Source organism: Lontra canadensis, unplaced genomic scaffold (genome assembly GCF_010015895.1).
Source record: "Lontra canadensis isolate GAN:19392208 unplaced genomic scaffold, GSC_riverotter_1.0 scaffold86, whole genome shotgun sequence".
In the NCBI taxonomy this organism is placed as follows: domain Eukaryota; kingdom Metazoa; phylum Chordata; class Mammalia; order Carnivora; family Mustelidae; genus Lontra; species Lontra canadensis.
In genome coordinates this window covers 7,181,553-7,197,654 of record NW_022631080.1, presented here as the reverse complement: position 1 = coordinate 7,197,654, position 16,102 = coordinate 7,181,553, and the positions used below count along the sequence as shown (strand labels likewise).

General features: G+C 41.4%; 1 protein-coding gene across 4 annotated transcripts in view; it reads left to right on the top strand.

Moving 5' to 3' along the window:
* The window catches only part of LOC116882621 (sushi repeat-containing protein SRPX), a 202,096-nt gene extending 197,808 nt beyond the window's left edge, over positions 1 to 4,288 (top strand). For all 4 annotated transcript variants that reach the window (XM_032883144.1, XM_032883143.1, XM_032883148.1 and 1 more), the window contains one exon: positions 3,756 to 4,288. In XM_032883144.1, the coding sequence (XP_032739035.1) occupies positions 3,756 to 3,939 (184 nt within the window). In that variant the 3' untranslated portion in view covers positions 3,940 to 4,288. The remainder of the gene's footprint in view (positions 1 to 3,755) is intronic.
* The last annotated feature ends 11,814 nt before the right edge of the window (positions 4,289 to 16,102 follow it).

Genomic DNA, 16,102 nt, shown 5'->3' with positions numbered 1-16,102 from the left:
AAGGGGTATCCTCTGGGTAGCATCCACAAAATCCATTTCACCAGATGTAAAAACTGGGGCAGCAAACATCTGTGAGCTCTCCTCCAGTAGATGCTAGCACTCTGGAGAGCAGCAGAGGCACAGTACAAAGATAGCATCTCCCCTCCAAGGTCTCGGAAGGGTTTACAGTCAGTCCCTAGAGGTTGATTTAAGAAATCCGCCCCTCATGCCGTAGCTATGATGATAAGCGAATAGGCCTCTTTCAGAGAAAGACTAAACTCCTGGGTCTGAACGAGTGGTGGTCTCCTGCGGGTGGTTGCTGTTTAAGAACTTTATCTTGTTAGTTACTGGCTTGTAGGACCTGTAGGTGTCAGCAACATGGGCTCAAGAGCTAGATGATGTACAAGTGTCCTAGCAGCATCATCGGCAAGTATCAGGGAGCCAGGGAAGGTGTGCACTCCTTCCTGGAAAATACTACAGAGTTGTAGGGAGGCAGATGGTGTGTGTGAAGTTAGGGCCCATCAGCTCGAGTGAAACCAAGGGGGGCATGCAAAGGGTGGTACTCACTGAAATGGGGATAAAGAGAGATGGAGGGGGACAGTGTTAAGGAGAGAGAGACACACACACACTGAAACCAAGACATGAAGAGTCATAAGGAGGTGGTTAGAGGGAAAGAGGGGGGAGAGGAGCAAGGGAGAGAGAGACACACACAAATGGAGGGGGGTAGAGGGATATGAGGGAGAAGAATGAGAGAGAGATGTACAGAGTGGGGGAGATGGTCAGAGGGGCTGGGGGGAAAAGGAGGAAGAGGGGCAGAAGCTGGGACACACAGACAAAGACTGGGACCTACATGGGAAGAGAGAGAGAGAGGTAGAAAGGCACCAACCCAGAGATACACATACAGAGAAAGGGAGACAGACACAGAGGGAGAAAGAAAGAGAAGGATAAAAAGGAGAGAAAAGGAGAGACACAGACAAAGCAGGAGATGGACACGCATACAGAGAGGAGAGGGAAAAGGAGAGAGAAATGGGGAATAAGTGTGCAAAGGACAGATGGAGAGAAGATGAGTGCGACAGAGATGGAGTGCTTGTGAGAGCTGGGGAGAGAGAGAGATGGACAGAGCTGGAGGGAAATCAAGCCTGAGGGACAGATTAGGAACAAAAGAGCTCGAGTGTGTACAACAGGGAGCAAGAGATGGATGGAGAGGGAGAGCTGGATGGAGAGAGACAGCGCCCACCAGCTTTAGAAGGATAGCACAAAGATGGCACCTGCTGGCTGGAGTGTGAAGAAGCAGCCCAAAGGCCAAAAATAAAATAAGAGATGGCTTCCACTGGCTTTAGCAAGACGGAGTGTGAAAATGGCACCCACCAGCCTCTGTCCCTGAGGCTCAGTCACACACTTAAAAATGATCAAAGGAGCTTCTTTCACCTGATGTCTGGGTGCTTTTCAAATGGCTCCTTCTGGGCTGCCCTTTGGGGGTAGTTTGTAGGTTGAGCCCTGTAAGCACCATTTCTCCATTTACCACAGACCTGCACATCTCCTGTGCTTTGGCCCTATTGGTTTTCAAAGCTAGACATTTGGGGGAGCGCGCTCATGTGCAGATCTCAAAAGACAGGGTTCCCTGCGTGGGCTGAAGAGACTCTGATCCTCAAAAGAAAAGCTCCAGGTTTTCAGTTCCCTCATGATTGGTATCACTGTGCTGGGCGTGTGGCTATTTTGCCGAGACTGTGTTTCGTCTTTTCATACCTGCTTCAATGTGGCTTTGTTCTCATTTCCTGATATGCAGTAGTCGCTCTGCCTGGTCTCAGGTTTTTTTGTTGTTGTTGTTTTTTCAGAAGAAACTGTTCCAGATGTAGTTGTAAAGTTGTTGTGTCCATGTGAGGAGGTGACTTCAGGATCTTCCATTGCCATCTTGAAACATAACAGCCTGTATTTTTTTGAGTCTCCAGAGTTTTCTAGAAGATTCTCCAGAAAGAGCTCATTACAGGCATTTGTGTAACTCCAGCACACTGCTGGCAACACCCCTCAGCCTGTGGGGTGTCCCATCATCCATCTCCAAGATTTCTGTGGTCTATCGGGCATGGTGGGATACATTTCCAGTGACTGTTGATCACCTGCTGACCTGAACACTCATTTCTTCCCATGGTTGTTTTTCCTCTTTATATTCTGTCCATCAAGGCATAAGGCTCACATGAGGAGCATGTGTGGTAGCAGATGGTGGCACCATGAGAGATTGCCACCCTAGCCTCAGAAGCACTAGAGCATCCAATGCTACGTTTCCTCAGTGGTTGCCCTTTTCCCACAGACTCCAACCGCCACAACACGTGGCCTTTTTCGCCCTCCAGACCAGCTTTCTTTTCTACTCTTGTTCTCTGGGACCATTCTGCATTAAGACATCCCTCTCTCCTCTAGAAAAACCTAAGTACTCCTCTTTTCAAAGATGCAGAGCAGTTTATCTCCATTTTGACCCACTTCGTGGTCTACAACCACTCAGTTCATGCATTTCTCAGTCAGCTCCACCTGAGCTGCTCTCTCCTGTCGCAGGAGACCTGGTAGAGAGATTTAACTGTTGTCTTTCTTTCCTTCTAGCCACTAGCATCAGATTAGCAATTTAAGCTTCCCACTGAGATAAAACGGAAATTATTCCCATCTTCCCCAAAACTCTCTTAAACAAGCAAGTATCGTCAGTTTGGATTTTGAGTAGCAAATATTTTCCCCTTGATCCTTGGGTGGGAGGAAAAATATTTCACTTTAAATACAGATGGCAGTGTATGGTCCGCCTTACATAGAACATCTAGCGAAGTCAATTCAGAAGTAAAACCGAGAAGAGACGGAGTGGGCCCAGCTGATCGACCTGTTTGCTTTCCCTGGCAGTGCTCGTCGAAACACGCTTCTGTTGCTACAAAAATCATTATTTTCCACAAGATAAATTCTAGTGGGATAGAGTAGGAAAAAAAAAATCAGACTTTTTTGGGAGGGAATTATCTGAGGTACAGATTATAATGAACCAAGTTATTGGACCTGGAGCATAGACCAAGCTTAATCTCCTCTAACTGCCGTCCTGAGCTGGCTACTGCGTGAGCCAGAATGGGCCACAATTACACTGTTTGGACGCTTACTTCGATCACCTTTGCCTAGTCCACGGTTTTTCAACCTTCGTACTATTGACCTTGGGGGCTGGCTGACTCCCTTTTGGGGGAGGCTTTCCAGTGGGTCTGAAGACATTAAGCAGCATCCCTGTGTTGCTAGAGGCTAGAAGTACCCCTTCCACTGTGCCCACGAAAAATGTGTCCAGACATGGCCAGATATTCCCTAGAGGGCACAATCACCCCTATTAACCATGGACTTAGTTCTAGTATGCACCTGGTTGTGCAGACCTAGTCTGTAAATTTGGGTTGACTCCAATTTAACGCAGAAGATCTATTAGGACTGTTGTACACACCCTGTAGTAACTGTTGGCACCTAGCGCACCAAGGGAGGCCCAGGATCTTGCTGATGGGTATAAAGCGGTACCACTTACCCTTTCAGGCGCATACCATTCATTTGCGGGAATCTTGTTAATAACTCGGATCTATTTCAGCAGGTTTGGGGTGGAGCCTGGGATTCTCCAGTGACGCTGTTAGTCCAAACACCATACTATGAGTAGCAAGGGTCTTTAGATGAGTAAGTCTGCAGTAGTAAGCCTTTCTCTGCCCACAGTGTCACTATAGGGCTCTGGCTGGTCCAACAGAACCCTTGGGAGTCCGGTTTGACAGTCTTCTCTCTGTCTGCCCTAGATTGTTGCTGCGTATCCCACTCTACTCCTTCAGTATGGTGCTCGTGGATAAGCATGGCATGGACAAGGAGCGCTATGTCTCCCTGGTGATGCCTGTGGCCCTCTTCAACCTGATCGACACTTTCCCCTTGCGAAAAGAGGAGATGGTGCTGCAAGCTGAAATGGGCCAGACCTGTAACACCTGATGTGACAGTTCCTCCTCTCGTTCTCCACAGTACTAGGCACACGGAAAGGCCAGAAAAATATTCTTGATGTACAGATTTTTATTTGTAATTTTTAAAGTCTATTTTAATATGAGCTTTCTTTGCACTTAAAAATTACCATGGTGCTTTTTGTACTTTGAAGTGTACTCCCCAGAAATGGTGACTATGATAGGTACTCTTTCTCCTTATTCCAATCATGGCTGGTCAACTTTCTAGAGAAATTAGAAAACACAGCCTTCTACATGCCTTCAGTGTGTTATTCAGTGTAACACATAACTTACTTCTATTTTGTTTTTTTATATAAAACATATTAATAAAATATTTTGGAGCAAATTTAGTAAAACTTATTTTGTTTTAAGCCCAAGCCCTACTTGGCTCAGTGGTTTTAGGAATGGAAAAATGTACTTACTTTCATCAGGAGGAACTCAGCTGAGCTGGGAGAGCTCCCTCTCTAACTCACCTTCCAGGTGGTAGAGTAGTTCATGACAGCAACAAGCCAAAAATCAAAGAGGTAAGCCTTTGATCACCAACTTTGACAGCATAAACAAGAAGCACCAATTGTCTCCTTTTATTTTTCCCTAATGACCATTGTTATGAGTCAGAGGTCAGAAGGATCAGCAAAGACAGAGGGATCATCACGCTGTTGTGGGAATTCCATGTTCTGGGACCTTCCCCTTGAAGATAGTCCTACCAGGCCACGCCCAAAGCCACAAGTGCTAAACACACACTTACCTCCAGTCTGCTAGCACATTTTTAATGTGTGCACTCAGAACCTTAGCAGCAAGTCCGTTCCCATAGGAGAAACCAAGAACTTGTGCTATGGCACTACTTTCTGGCAAAAAAAAAAAAAGCTCCCTAATTACTAACCATTGAACTATTAGAATCAAAGTAAACAGACATTCGGAAGATGGAGAAGAAGGATCTGCACTCACCTTATCCCATGGGCACATCGAGTCATCAGCTACACGTATAAAACGAACTCTGACAATTGCCTGAAGACTGGCAGAACAGATCTTCTACAGCTGGTCATAGAAAGAAGGCCATGTCACAAAAGGTAAGAGGAGTGGAGATATGGTTGCGAACCAGACCCCTGGCACAACTAACTGCGAAGAGGAGGGACATCACAAACATGGAGGAGACAACCAGACCCCACACCACGTACTGCCCCATAACGTCTGGCTGTGGAAACTATTGGGGCTTCACTCTGGAAGAGCCCAAGGGTGATAGGAAAGCGAGTTCCTGTCCTTAAAGAGCCAGCATAGAAGCAACAGCTTGATAAGCACCTAGGGCGTACATGATGGAGATTTATGAACCAATCTTAGAATGCATGTCAGAGATCTGCAGATTCCTCTGGGAACAAAAGTACTGGTGGGCACCATTTTTTCTTGCTCTTCTCCAGCCCAGACAGCCAGATGCTTATAGGAGCCACCTCTAACACTGTCCATCTCTCTTGTTAGCACAGCATGCTTCCACCCTGGCCATCTCCCGTGCAACCACCCAGTTCAACCTGCCTGCCCTGCCTCAGTTGGCAGGCAGCCCTGGCCAGGACTGCCCCCTGCAATGTGATGGCTGCTCCCTCACCAGCACACTCACAGCTCCAGCAGCCAGACCTTTCAGCTGTCTGTTCATGGGGCACACACTGCCCTTTGGTGCGCCTGCAGCTGTATCAGAAAGGCTAACTGTGGACAGCTAGGCTGACTACCGTCCTTGCCCATGAAGGAGCCTGGGGTGACTGCAGCCAGACCTCTCAACAGCACAGAGAATAAAACTGCCCAATGCATTCAGAGTAGGCAAAGCAAAGCAAGTTATTGCAGACAGCTGAGCTGGAGACATTCATGGCTCAGTCACAAAAGGAGAGTGTACACAGATGACACGGGATACCCTAGAGTGCCTAAATCTGATGACCAGGTGGGACCGTGTTACAGGGCACCACAGGACCTTTTACACAAGGCCATTACTTTGAAGAACAGGAAACAGGGCTGACCTTCCAAATACACAGAGGCACAGAGTTGGAGAAAATGTGGAGACGGAGAAAAGTGTCCCAAATGAAAGAACGAGACAAAATCACAGTAAAAGAACTAAATAAAACAGAGATAATATTGGTCATAAAGATACTCATTGGACTGGAGAAAAGAGTGGATGGACTCACTAAGAACCTTAATGAAGAGATATGAAATTTAAAAAACCAGTCAGAGCTGAAGAATTCAATAAGTGAAGTGAAAAATTCATAGAGGGAATCAATAGCAGATGAAAGAATGTAGGAAAAAAAATGGATCAGCAATCTGGAAAATGGTAATAGATAGCAACCAAGCTGAAAAGGAAAAAGAATAAAAAAGAGTAGGTTAAGGGGATTCTGTGGCATCATCAAATGTCCTAACATTCACATTAAGGGGGTCCCACAAGAAGAAGAGAAAGAGAGGAGTCAGAACATTTATTTGAAGAAATAATAGCTGGGGAAGGAAACAGACATCCAGGTCCAGGAAGCCTAGAGATTCCCTAGGAAGATAAACTCAGGTTTGTCTTTTAATAATAATTAAAATGGCAAAAGTAATGATAAAGATTTAAAAGCAGCAAGAGAAGACAATTATATACAAAAGAAATTCTGTAAGGCTGTCAGATGATTTTTCAGCAAAACTCTGCAGGCCAGAAAGGAATGGCATGGTATCTTCAAAGTGATAAAAAAACCTACAACAAAGAACACTCTAGCCAGCATAGCTATCATTTAGAACAGGAGAGAGAAAGAGTTTCCCAGACAAGAAAAATTAAAGGAGTTCCTCAACCCTAAACCAGCCTTACAAGAAACGAAGGGAGAATTCTTTAAGTGGAAAGAAAAGGCCATACCTGGAAGTATGAAAAGTATAAAAGGAAAAAATTTCACAGGTAAAAGCAATCAGATAGAAAAGGCAGATTACTTACTTATAAATAGCCAGTGTGGAATTTAAAACACAAAGTAGTAAAATTAATTACATCTACAAAAATTAGTCAAGGGATATACAAAATAAAAAGTTATAAAATATATATATATAAAACAGGGAGAGGGAATTTAAAATTTAGTGTTTTTAGATCGTGCTCAAACTTAAATAACCATCAGTTTATTATAGAGTACTATACACATAGGATGTTATGAGAATGTAATGAAAACCACAAATAAAAAACCTATGGTAAACACACACACACACACACACAAATAAATCCAAGCAAAAATGAAAGCAAGCTATCAAGCCACAAGGGAAGACATCAAAAGAAGAAAGGAACAGAAGAGAACTACAAAAGCAACAAGAGAAAATTTTCCAAAATGGCAATAAATACTTAGCAATACTTACCAATAATTACATCAAATGTAGATGAACTCAATGCTCCAGTCAAAAGATAGAGGGTGACTGAATAAGTAGAAAAACCAGACCCATCTATATGCTGCCTCCAAGAGAGTTACATCAGACATACAGACTAAAAGTGAAGGGATGGAAGAAGATATGCCAATGGAGAAAAAAAAAAAAGAAAAGCTGTAGCATTGCTTATATCACACAAAAAAGACTTTAAATGGACTGTAGCAGGAAATAAAGAAGGTCATTACATAACAATAAAAGGATCAATTAAAAGGATATAACAATTGTAAACATCTATGCACCAAACATAGGAGCACCTAAATACATAAAACAAATATTAATAGACATAAAGGGAGAAAGTGAAAGTAACAAAATAATAGTAAGGACTTTTATACCACATTAACATCAATGGATAGATCATCCAGACAGAAAATCAACAACCAAACTGTCCTTGAATGGCACATTAGACCGGGACCTAACAGCTACATATAGAACATTCCATCTACAAAGAGTGGAATACACATTATTTTCAAAGCACATGGAACATTCTTCAGTATAGATTACATGTGGGGCCACAAAACAAGTCTAAAGAAATTTAAGAATACTGAAATATCTAAAGCACCTTTTCTAACCCCAATGATATGAAACCAGAAATCAATTACAATTTTAAAAACTAGAAAAAAGTAGGCCAAAAAAATAGGCCAAAAAGAGGCCAAAAAATAACAACTTATGACAAATAAAAAAAATTTAAAAATACATGAAGACAAATAAAAATGAAAACATCAGTCCAAAATCTTTAGGACACAGAAAAAGCACTTCTAAGAGGAAAGTTTATACTGATTCAGGCCTATATCAAGAAACAATATTCAAGCATGGAGGACATTAGGAGAAGGGAAAAAATGAAGGGGGAGAAATTGGGAGTGGGGAATGAACCATGAGAGACTATGAAATAACCGGAGGGTTTTAGAAGGGAGGGGATGGGGGGATGGGTGAGCCTGGTGATGGGCATTAAGGAGGGCACATATTGCATGGAGCACTGGGTGTTACATGCAAACAATGGATCATGGAACACCACATCAAAAACTAATGATGTACTGTATGGTGACAACACAATTTAAAAAAAACGTATTTAAAAAAAAAACTAACCTTATACACCAAAAGGAACTAGAAAAAAACACACAAAGCTCAAAGCTAGTAGAAGGAAGGAAATAATAAAGATTAGAGGAGAAATAAATAAAACACACACACACACACACACAACAAGAATAGAAAAGTTCAATGAAACCAAGAGCTAGTTCCTTGAAAAGATAAACAAAATTGATAAATTTACAGCTAAACTCATCAAGAAGACAGGACTCAAATAAAATGGGAAATGGAGGATGAGAAAAACACCACAGAAATGTAAAGAATTATAAGAGAATATTACAAAAACTTATATGCTAACAAACTGGACAACCTAGAAAAAAGTGGATAAATTTCTAGAGACATAATTTTCCAGAACATGAACCAAGAAGAAACAAAGGAGTGAGGAGTTAAGATGGTGGAGGGGGAGGCGAACCCTAAATTGGTCTCTTCCCTTGAATACAACTAGATAGTTATCAAATCATTCTGAACACCTGAGAAATCAGAGATATGAGAAAGCAAATGCTGCAAGTTCTACAAGTAGAAAAGTGGTTGGAGATGAGATTAAATCTAGTGTGATATAGCTGAAGATATGGCAGAGAGAGGGAGCCTGCTTAAGAAGGCTACCGTAAAGTATTGTAAACAGAGGAGTGCAAAATGGGAACTTCTTGAAGTCTGCTACAGTGGGGGATGCGCCTGGCTTAGAGGTATTCAGGTGGAAAAGCAGGGCAGAATCCTAGGTGGGACAGCCCGGTCTCAGGATCCCCAGGGGGGTCACAAGAAGAACAGGGATGCCTGAGTGCAACAGAATTTCCAGGCATCAGAGCGGGGAAGCTGGCTGAAAACAGCGAGTCCAGGCACCAGCTTTCTGCTCTGTGTTGCCATAAACTGAACAGCTGCATGGTCTGGGGACCACTCTCCTAGTGGGGGCCCAGCAAAATGCAGAAGTGTAGCAAGACTCCTTCCCTCTTCCGAGAGGAAGAGTGCACAAGAATCCACAAAATTTAGAGTTTTAAAACAGTTGTGTGCTTGAGATAAAAATGCTTGGTCACAAAATGGGTGAACAGAGTTCTGACCAAAACTTGGGAGGCAAGAGTGACTGCTTTTCTGTGAGGTCTCACTAAAGGATGGGGGACAGGACTTTTAGTTCCAGGGCTAGAGAGTAGGGCACGGCCATATTGATACCCCCCACCCCACCCCAAATCAGGGCTGAAAGCCTTCTGGGAGCAAAACAGTGCCACCTAGTTGAGTCCGGAGCCACTTACGCCAAGCCCTGCCTCTGCGCACTGGAGGCCCATTTTCACTAGGGCGAGTGCACCAGAGCATCAGCACAGCAAGCCTCATCTCCTAGAAGACCAGCACAAACAACGGGCTCTCACCAAGTTCACTGATCATAGAGGGCTGCAAATCAGACAAAGACCACATCGAAAAAGAGAATTACCAATATCCTTGACAAACATGAATGCCAGAATTCTCACCAAGATAGTAGCCAGTAGGATCCAACAGTACATTGAAAGGATTATTCACCACGACCAAGTGCGATTTCTTCCTGGGCTGCAAGGGTGGTTCACAGTCCACAAATCAATCAATGTGATATATGACGTTAATAAATGAAAGGATAAGAACCATATGATCCTCTCAATTGATGCGGAAAAAGCATTTAACAAAATATAGCATCCTTTCTGGGTTGAAACTCTCCACACTGTAGAGATAGAGGGAACATTCACCAAAATCATAAAAGCCATCTACGTAAAGCCCACAATGAATATCATTCTCATTGAGGAAAACAGAGATTTCTTCTAAGGTCATGAACATAGCAGGGATGCCCACTCTCACCACTTGTTTTACATAGTACTAGCAGTCCTAGCCTCGGCAATCAGACGACGACGACAACAACAACAACAACAACAAAGGCATTCAAATTGGCAAAGAAGAAATCAAACTCTCACTCTTCACAGATGACATGATATTTTATGTGGAGAACACAGAAGCCTCCACTCCAAAATTGACAGAACTCATACAGGAATTCAGTAATGTGACAGGATATAAAATCAATGCACAGAAATCAGTGGCACTTCTATACTTAATAATGAGACTGAAGAAAGGGAAATTAAGGAATTGGTCCCATTTATAATTGCACCAAAAGCCATAAGATACTTAGGAATAAACCTAACCAAAGAGGTAAGGAATCTCAACTCTGTGGTCAACTCATCTTCGACAAAGCAGGACAGAGTATGCAATGGAAAGAGGACAGTCTCTTCGATAAATGGTGTTGGGAAAACTGGACAGCCACATGGCGGAGAATGGTACTGGACCATTTTCTTTCACCAAGCACAGAAATAAACTCAAAATGGATGAAAGACCTCAATGTGGGAAAGGAATCCATCAAAATCCTAGAGGGTAACACAGGCAGCAACCTCTTCGACCTCGGCTGCACCAACTTCTTGCTAAACCCTTCTGCAAAGGCAAGGGAAACAAAAGCAAAAATGAACTATTGGGACTTCATCGAGATAAAAACCTTCTGCACAGCAAAGGAAACAGTCAACAAAACCAAAAGGCAACCTACAGAATGATAGAAGATATTTGCAAATGACACATCAGATAAAGGACTAGTATCCAAGATCTATAAAGAACTTTTTTTTTCAACTTCAACAATTTGTTGTATTTCCTTCCAGTGTTTCAAAAATGCGTATATTCACACTTTTTCTTTCAGAAAATGGGCACGGGGCTTGAGTCCCACTTTTCCTCATAGCATATTCCATGTCATTTAACGATATTATTAAGAACCTTTGTTCTGAAACACAAATTCCGAGCTAAATATTTTACATATACATACATTATTTTTAGACAACTTTTGTCATTTTACAGATGGGGAAATGATCTCCAGATCTTACATAACTTGCTGCAGGTCCAAGTTATAAATGGTGAACCAGGACTTGAACCCTAGTTTCTCTTACTCTAAAACCTGAATGCTTGATCGCTAGAAAATTCTGTCCCTTACCATAGTTAAAAGCAAAATTGCTATATGGCTGTAAAATATTCAGCTTGTATATGTTCCAACCTTAATAAATCCATTTCTTATAAAGAACTTTTCAAACTCCATACCCAAAAAACAAATAATCCAGTCAAGAAATGGGCAGAAGACATGAACAGGTATTCCTCCAAAGAAGACATACAAACAGACACATGAAAAAATACTCCATATCACTTGGCATCAGGGATACAAATCAAAACCACAATGAGAGACCTCCTCACACCAGTCAGAATAGCGAAGATTAACAAGTCAGGAAACCACAAATGTTGGCAAAGATGCAGAGAAATTGGAACCCTCTTACACTATTAGTGGGAATGCAAGCTGGAAATGGTTAAAGAGATTCCCAAAGAAGTTGAAAATAGAGCTACCCTATGACACAGCAATTGCACTACTGGGTATTTACCCAAAGATACAAATGTAGTGACCCGAAGGGACACCTGCACTCCAATGTTTATAGCAGCAATGTCCACAATAGCCAAACTGTAGAAAGAGCTGAGTTGTCCACTGACAGATGAATAGATAAAGAAGATATGGTTTTGTGTGTTCGTGTGTATACACGATGGAATATTACTCAGCCATCAGAAAGAATGAATACTTACTGTTTACATTGATGTGTTTGCAACTGGAGGTTATTATGCTGAGCAAAATAAGTCAATCAGAGGAAGACAGTTATCATATAGTTTTACTCATATGTGGAATATAATAGCACAGAGAATCATAGGGGAAGGGAGGCAAAACTGAATGGGAAGTCATCAGACGAAGAGAAAAACCATGAGAGACTCTTAACTATGGGACACAAACTGAGGGTTGCTAGAGGGGAGGTGGGTTGGGTATTTGGGTGATGGGCATTAAGGAGAGCATGAGTTGTGATGAGCACTGGGTATTATATGCAATTAATCAATTATTGAACACAACAGCAGAAACTAATGATAATAATATGTCGGCTAATTGAATTTAAGTAAAAAAGAAGAGGAGTGGGGAATGAGGAGGTTATCAATGCTACCTTTCAAATAAGCGATACTGGAGTATGGAAAGAAGAACACTTATAAGCTATGAAAAATGATACAAGGGAAAGTCATTTACTTTCTAAGTAAAAGGATTTACGTAGGATTGTCTTGAAAATATACCAAAGATATGCGAGGGTTATTTTCCTACAAAATATCTGTGTGGAGGAGTGGTGGTCCAGAAGGCATCACAGAAAGATCTGGGATTGACTCAGAGCAGTATGAGAATGAAATGTCAACAGAAGACTAGTTAGAAGATTGGCAAGATGTCTCGTGCTTATAATTAACGGATTATAAAAATAAGAGGCGTGGATAAACCTGGCAGGTTCTGAAGTCCCCATTTGCAGAGTACCCCTATTTTGGTGCCAGGACTGACCCTCATGGTGATCTCTGAGTAACCTGTCTTAGACTTCAAGACAGGAAGAGCCACGTACAGCCCTCAAATGTGGCTAGAACTGAGCTCATGGTAGGTGCTGGACTTGTCTCTTCCTGTCTTGGAGTCTAGAAGAGTTTATGCAGGAATCATCATGAATCCCAGAAGGTAATAGGATTTCCTAGAGTCCTTAGTTCCATGTGTGCGGCAGGAAAACGCAAAAGGGAGCCTGAGACAGCTTGCTGTTGTCACAACATAAGAATACTTTCAGAGGTAACCGAGGTAATATTTCTTAAAAGTAAAGATAAAGAAGGAATCCCTCAAAATCAATTAAAAATACAAACAACAAAAAAAATGAGCCGAAGATTTCATCGGACAGTTCATGAAGAAGACGTGAAAAGCCAGTAAGCACAAGAAGTCATCAGGGAGATGAAAAGTGAAAACAACAGAAAATACCCCTTGAGTGGTTACGATTAAAAAGACCAATATACTCAAATAAAAAATTTTTAAAAACCCCAAATGTAGCAAATTGTTATTAGTGAATCTGGGTAACAAGTACTCAAGAATTCTTTACTCTCTCTCTTTTTTTTTTTTTTTTAAGAAAGAGAGAACAATTGAGCATGAGTAGGGGGGAATGGGCAGAGGGAGAGGAAGAAGGAATCTTAAGCAGGCTCCATGCCCAGCATGGAGCCCAATGCGGGTCTCGATCTCACAACCCCCAAGATCACGATCTGAGCTGAAATTTAAAAAGTTATTAGAAATTAGATGCTTAACTGACTGAGCCACCCAGTTGCCCTGGGAATTCTTAACCCTTAATGAAAATTTTCTCTAAGTTTGAAATTATTTCAAATTAAAAGTTAAAAAAATTACAGCATGAAACTAAAACTGTTTGATATCTGGGGCAAAAAAAGAACCCGTTTGAATAGAGTCTCCTTGTGGTGGGGGGAAGACTAATAGTGAAAGTGTTGGCAGGATACAGAATGACTGGAACTCTCCTACACTGCTGGTAGGAGTGTGAAATGCTGAAACCATCTTGGAAAACTGATAGTTTCTTATAAAGTTAAACATATAAGTTCCTTAAAACCTAACAATTCCACTCCTAGGTGTGTATTCAAGAGACAAGAAAATGTAGATACACAATTGCAGCTTTATTCATCATTAACTCTGCTGGAAATTGCCCAGGAGAATGTTTAACCTGGCATTAAACCATGGTTTAATGCCATACTACCCAAAACAAAAATATACAAACTACTGATCTATGCTGTACTGATATGATATAAAATTATCATCCTGAGGGGAAAAAGTCAGACTCAAATGAGTATACATATTATACAATTCCCTTCACATGAAATTTTTTAACAAGTAAAACTTGTCCATAGTGACAGAAACCAGTACAACAGCAGTTTCATCTGCTAGGAAATAAACTGATTGGAAAGGAGCACAAAGGAAGCATCATGGGTTATTGGGAAACGTCTACCTTGATAGGGATGTAGGTTAAAGCCCAAGTGCCAACAATTTGAACACCAAAAATATGATCATGATTAATGTCAACTAGAGCCGCAGTCTACAATGATGTAAAATGGTCAAAAAACACAAAGTATGTTTCAAAATGGCATATGTAATGATGAGAATTGATCACAAAATGCAGGTGTGAGTGCAAGATGTTGGACAAATGCCCAGCTGCTAAGACCGAAGGGGAAGACTATGAGAAAATGAGTGTCTGATGATGGCCCTTAGCCCAACATCAGAACCATCCAGGTAAGAGGATGTTAAATTAGACTCACTGTGTGGATTGTTGGGGAAGAAAGTGTTTCTAGAACACCACATAGGTGGAGGAGAACATATTTTCAAGGACCTGCTATGGACTCTTATCTTCCTACAGATGAGGACATGGCCTTGCTGATCTTGGTTCAAAGATGGGAGGAGACGGGTTCCACATCATTTAGCAGCAGAAGAGCTCACATCATACTAACTCTCCTGCTGATAATTATAACTCTGGAAAACCAGAAAAAAAAGGTGGTTTGAATTCACTGGAACTCAGTCAAAAGCAGGCAAAAACTGGAGAAGATATGACCCTGAAAGAATGGAAACACACTGAATGATCTCCATATTTAGCTTCTGAAGCCTCTGAGGCTCTTTCCATTTGCTTGATGAACTGTACAAGGAAGTCAAGCAGAAAGCCATAGTCTTGGCTGAAAATTCAGAGGACAGAGGCAGGGTGGCTACAGAGACTGGAAACTGAGAAACATGGGAGAGAAGAGAAAGCCATAGTGAAGGAGGCTCTGAATCTGCAGATAAATTTTTCTCAAATCTTTAACTGACCCCTGAGTTGTACATGTGCACAGTCAACTTCCAAAGAGTCCAGGTGGGAAAAGAACAGTTGAAGGTAAAAGAGCTCAACAGACAGCTCAGCAGCAGGTCCGTGCCCGAGATCAAGCCATGTTAAAGGGGTTCACTGAACAGCTGAGGCTTCGATGGAAAACCCAGAAGTAAAGACTAAGCCTCTGGACCAAGAAAAACCAAAACAGACCTGCTCAACAAATCCTAAAACCAAGCTTCCACGAGTTCAGGAAGATACGCTGGTAATTTAACTGACTGCAAGAACGAAAATGAGGTCAACCTATATGGTAAGCATTCCCTTAAGTTAGCAGTTCTCAAATCTTGGGAAGACTCCAATGCACTTTTGTTTATGTGGGTGATATCTACCAATACCTACTGTGTTATAAATACAAACTAATAAGGAAAAAAATCTCATTTATAAATGCATCAAAGAGAATAAATACCTTTTAAAAATAATACTTAGGAATAAATTTAACTAAGGAGGTGAAAGACCTGTTCACTGAAAACTATAAGACAATGATGAAAGGAATTGAAGATGACACAAATAAATGGAAAAAGATTCCATACTCATAGATTGGAAGAATTAATATTGTTAAAATGCACATACAACCCAAAGCAATCTACAAATTCAATGTAATCCTTCCCTAAATTCCAATGGCATTTTTCATAGAAATAGAACAAACAATCCTAAAATTTGTGTAGAACCACAAAAAACCCCAAATAATCAAATCAGTCTTGAGAAAGAGGAACAAAGCTGGAGGCACCATGCTCCCTGATTTCAAACTATATTACAGTTATAATAATCAAAACAGTATGGTATTAGCATAAAAATAGATCAAAGGAACTGAATAGACAATCCATAAATAAACCCACACATATATGGTCGATCCTTTTATGACAAGGAAGTCAAGAATATATAATGGGGAAAGGATAATCTCTTTAATAA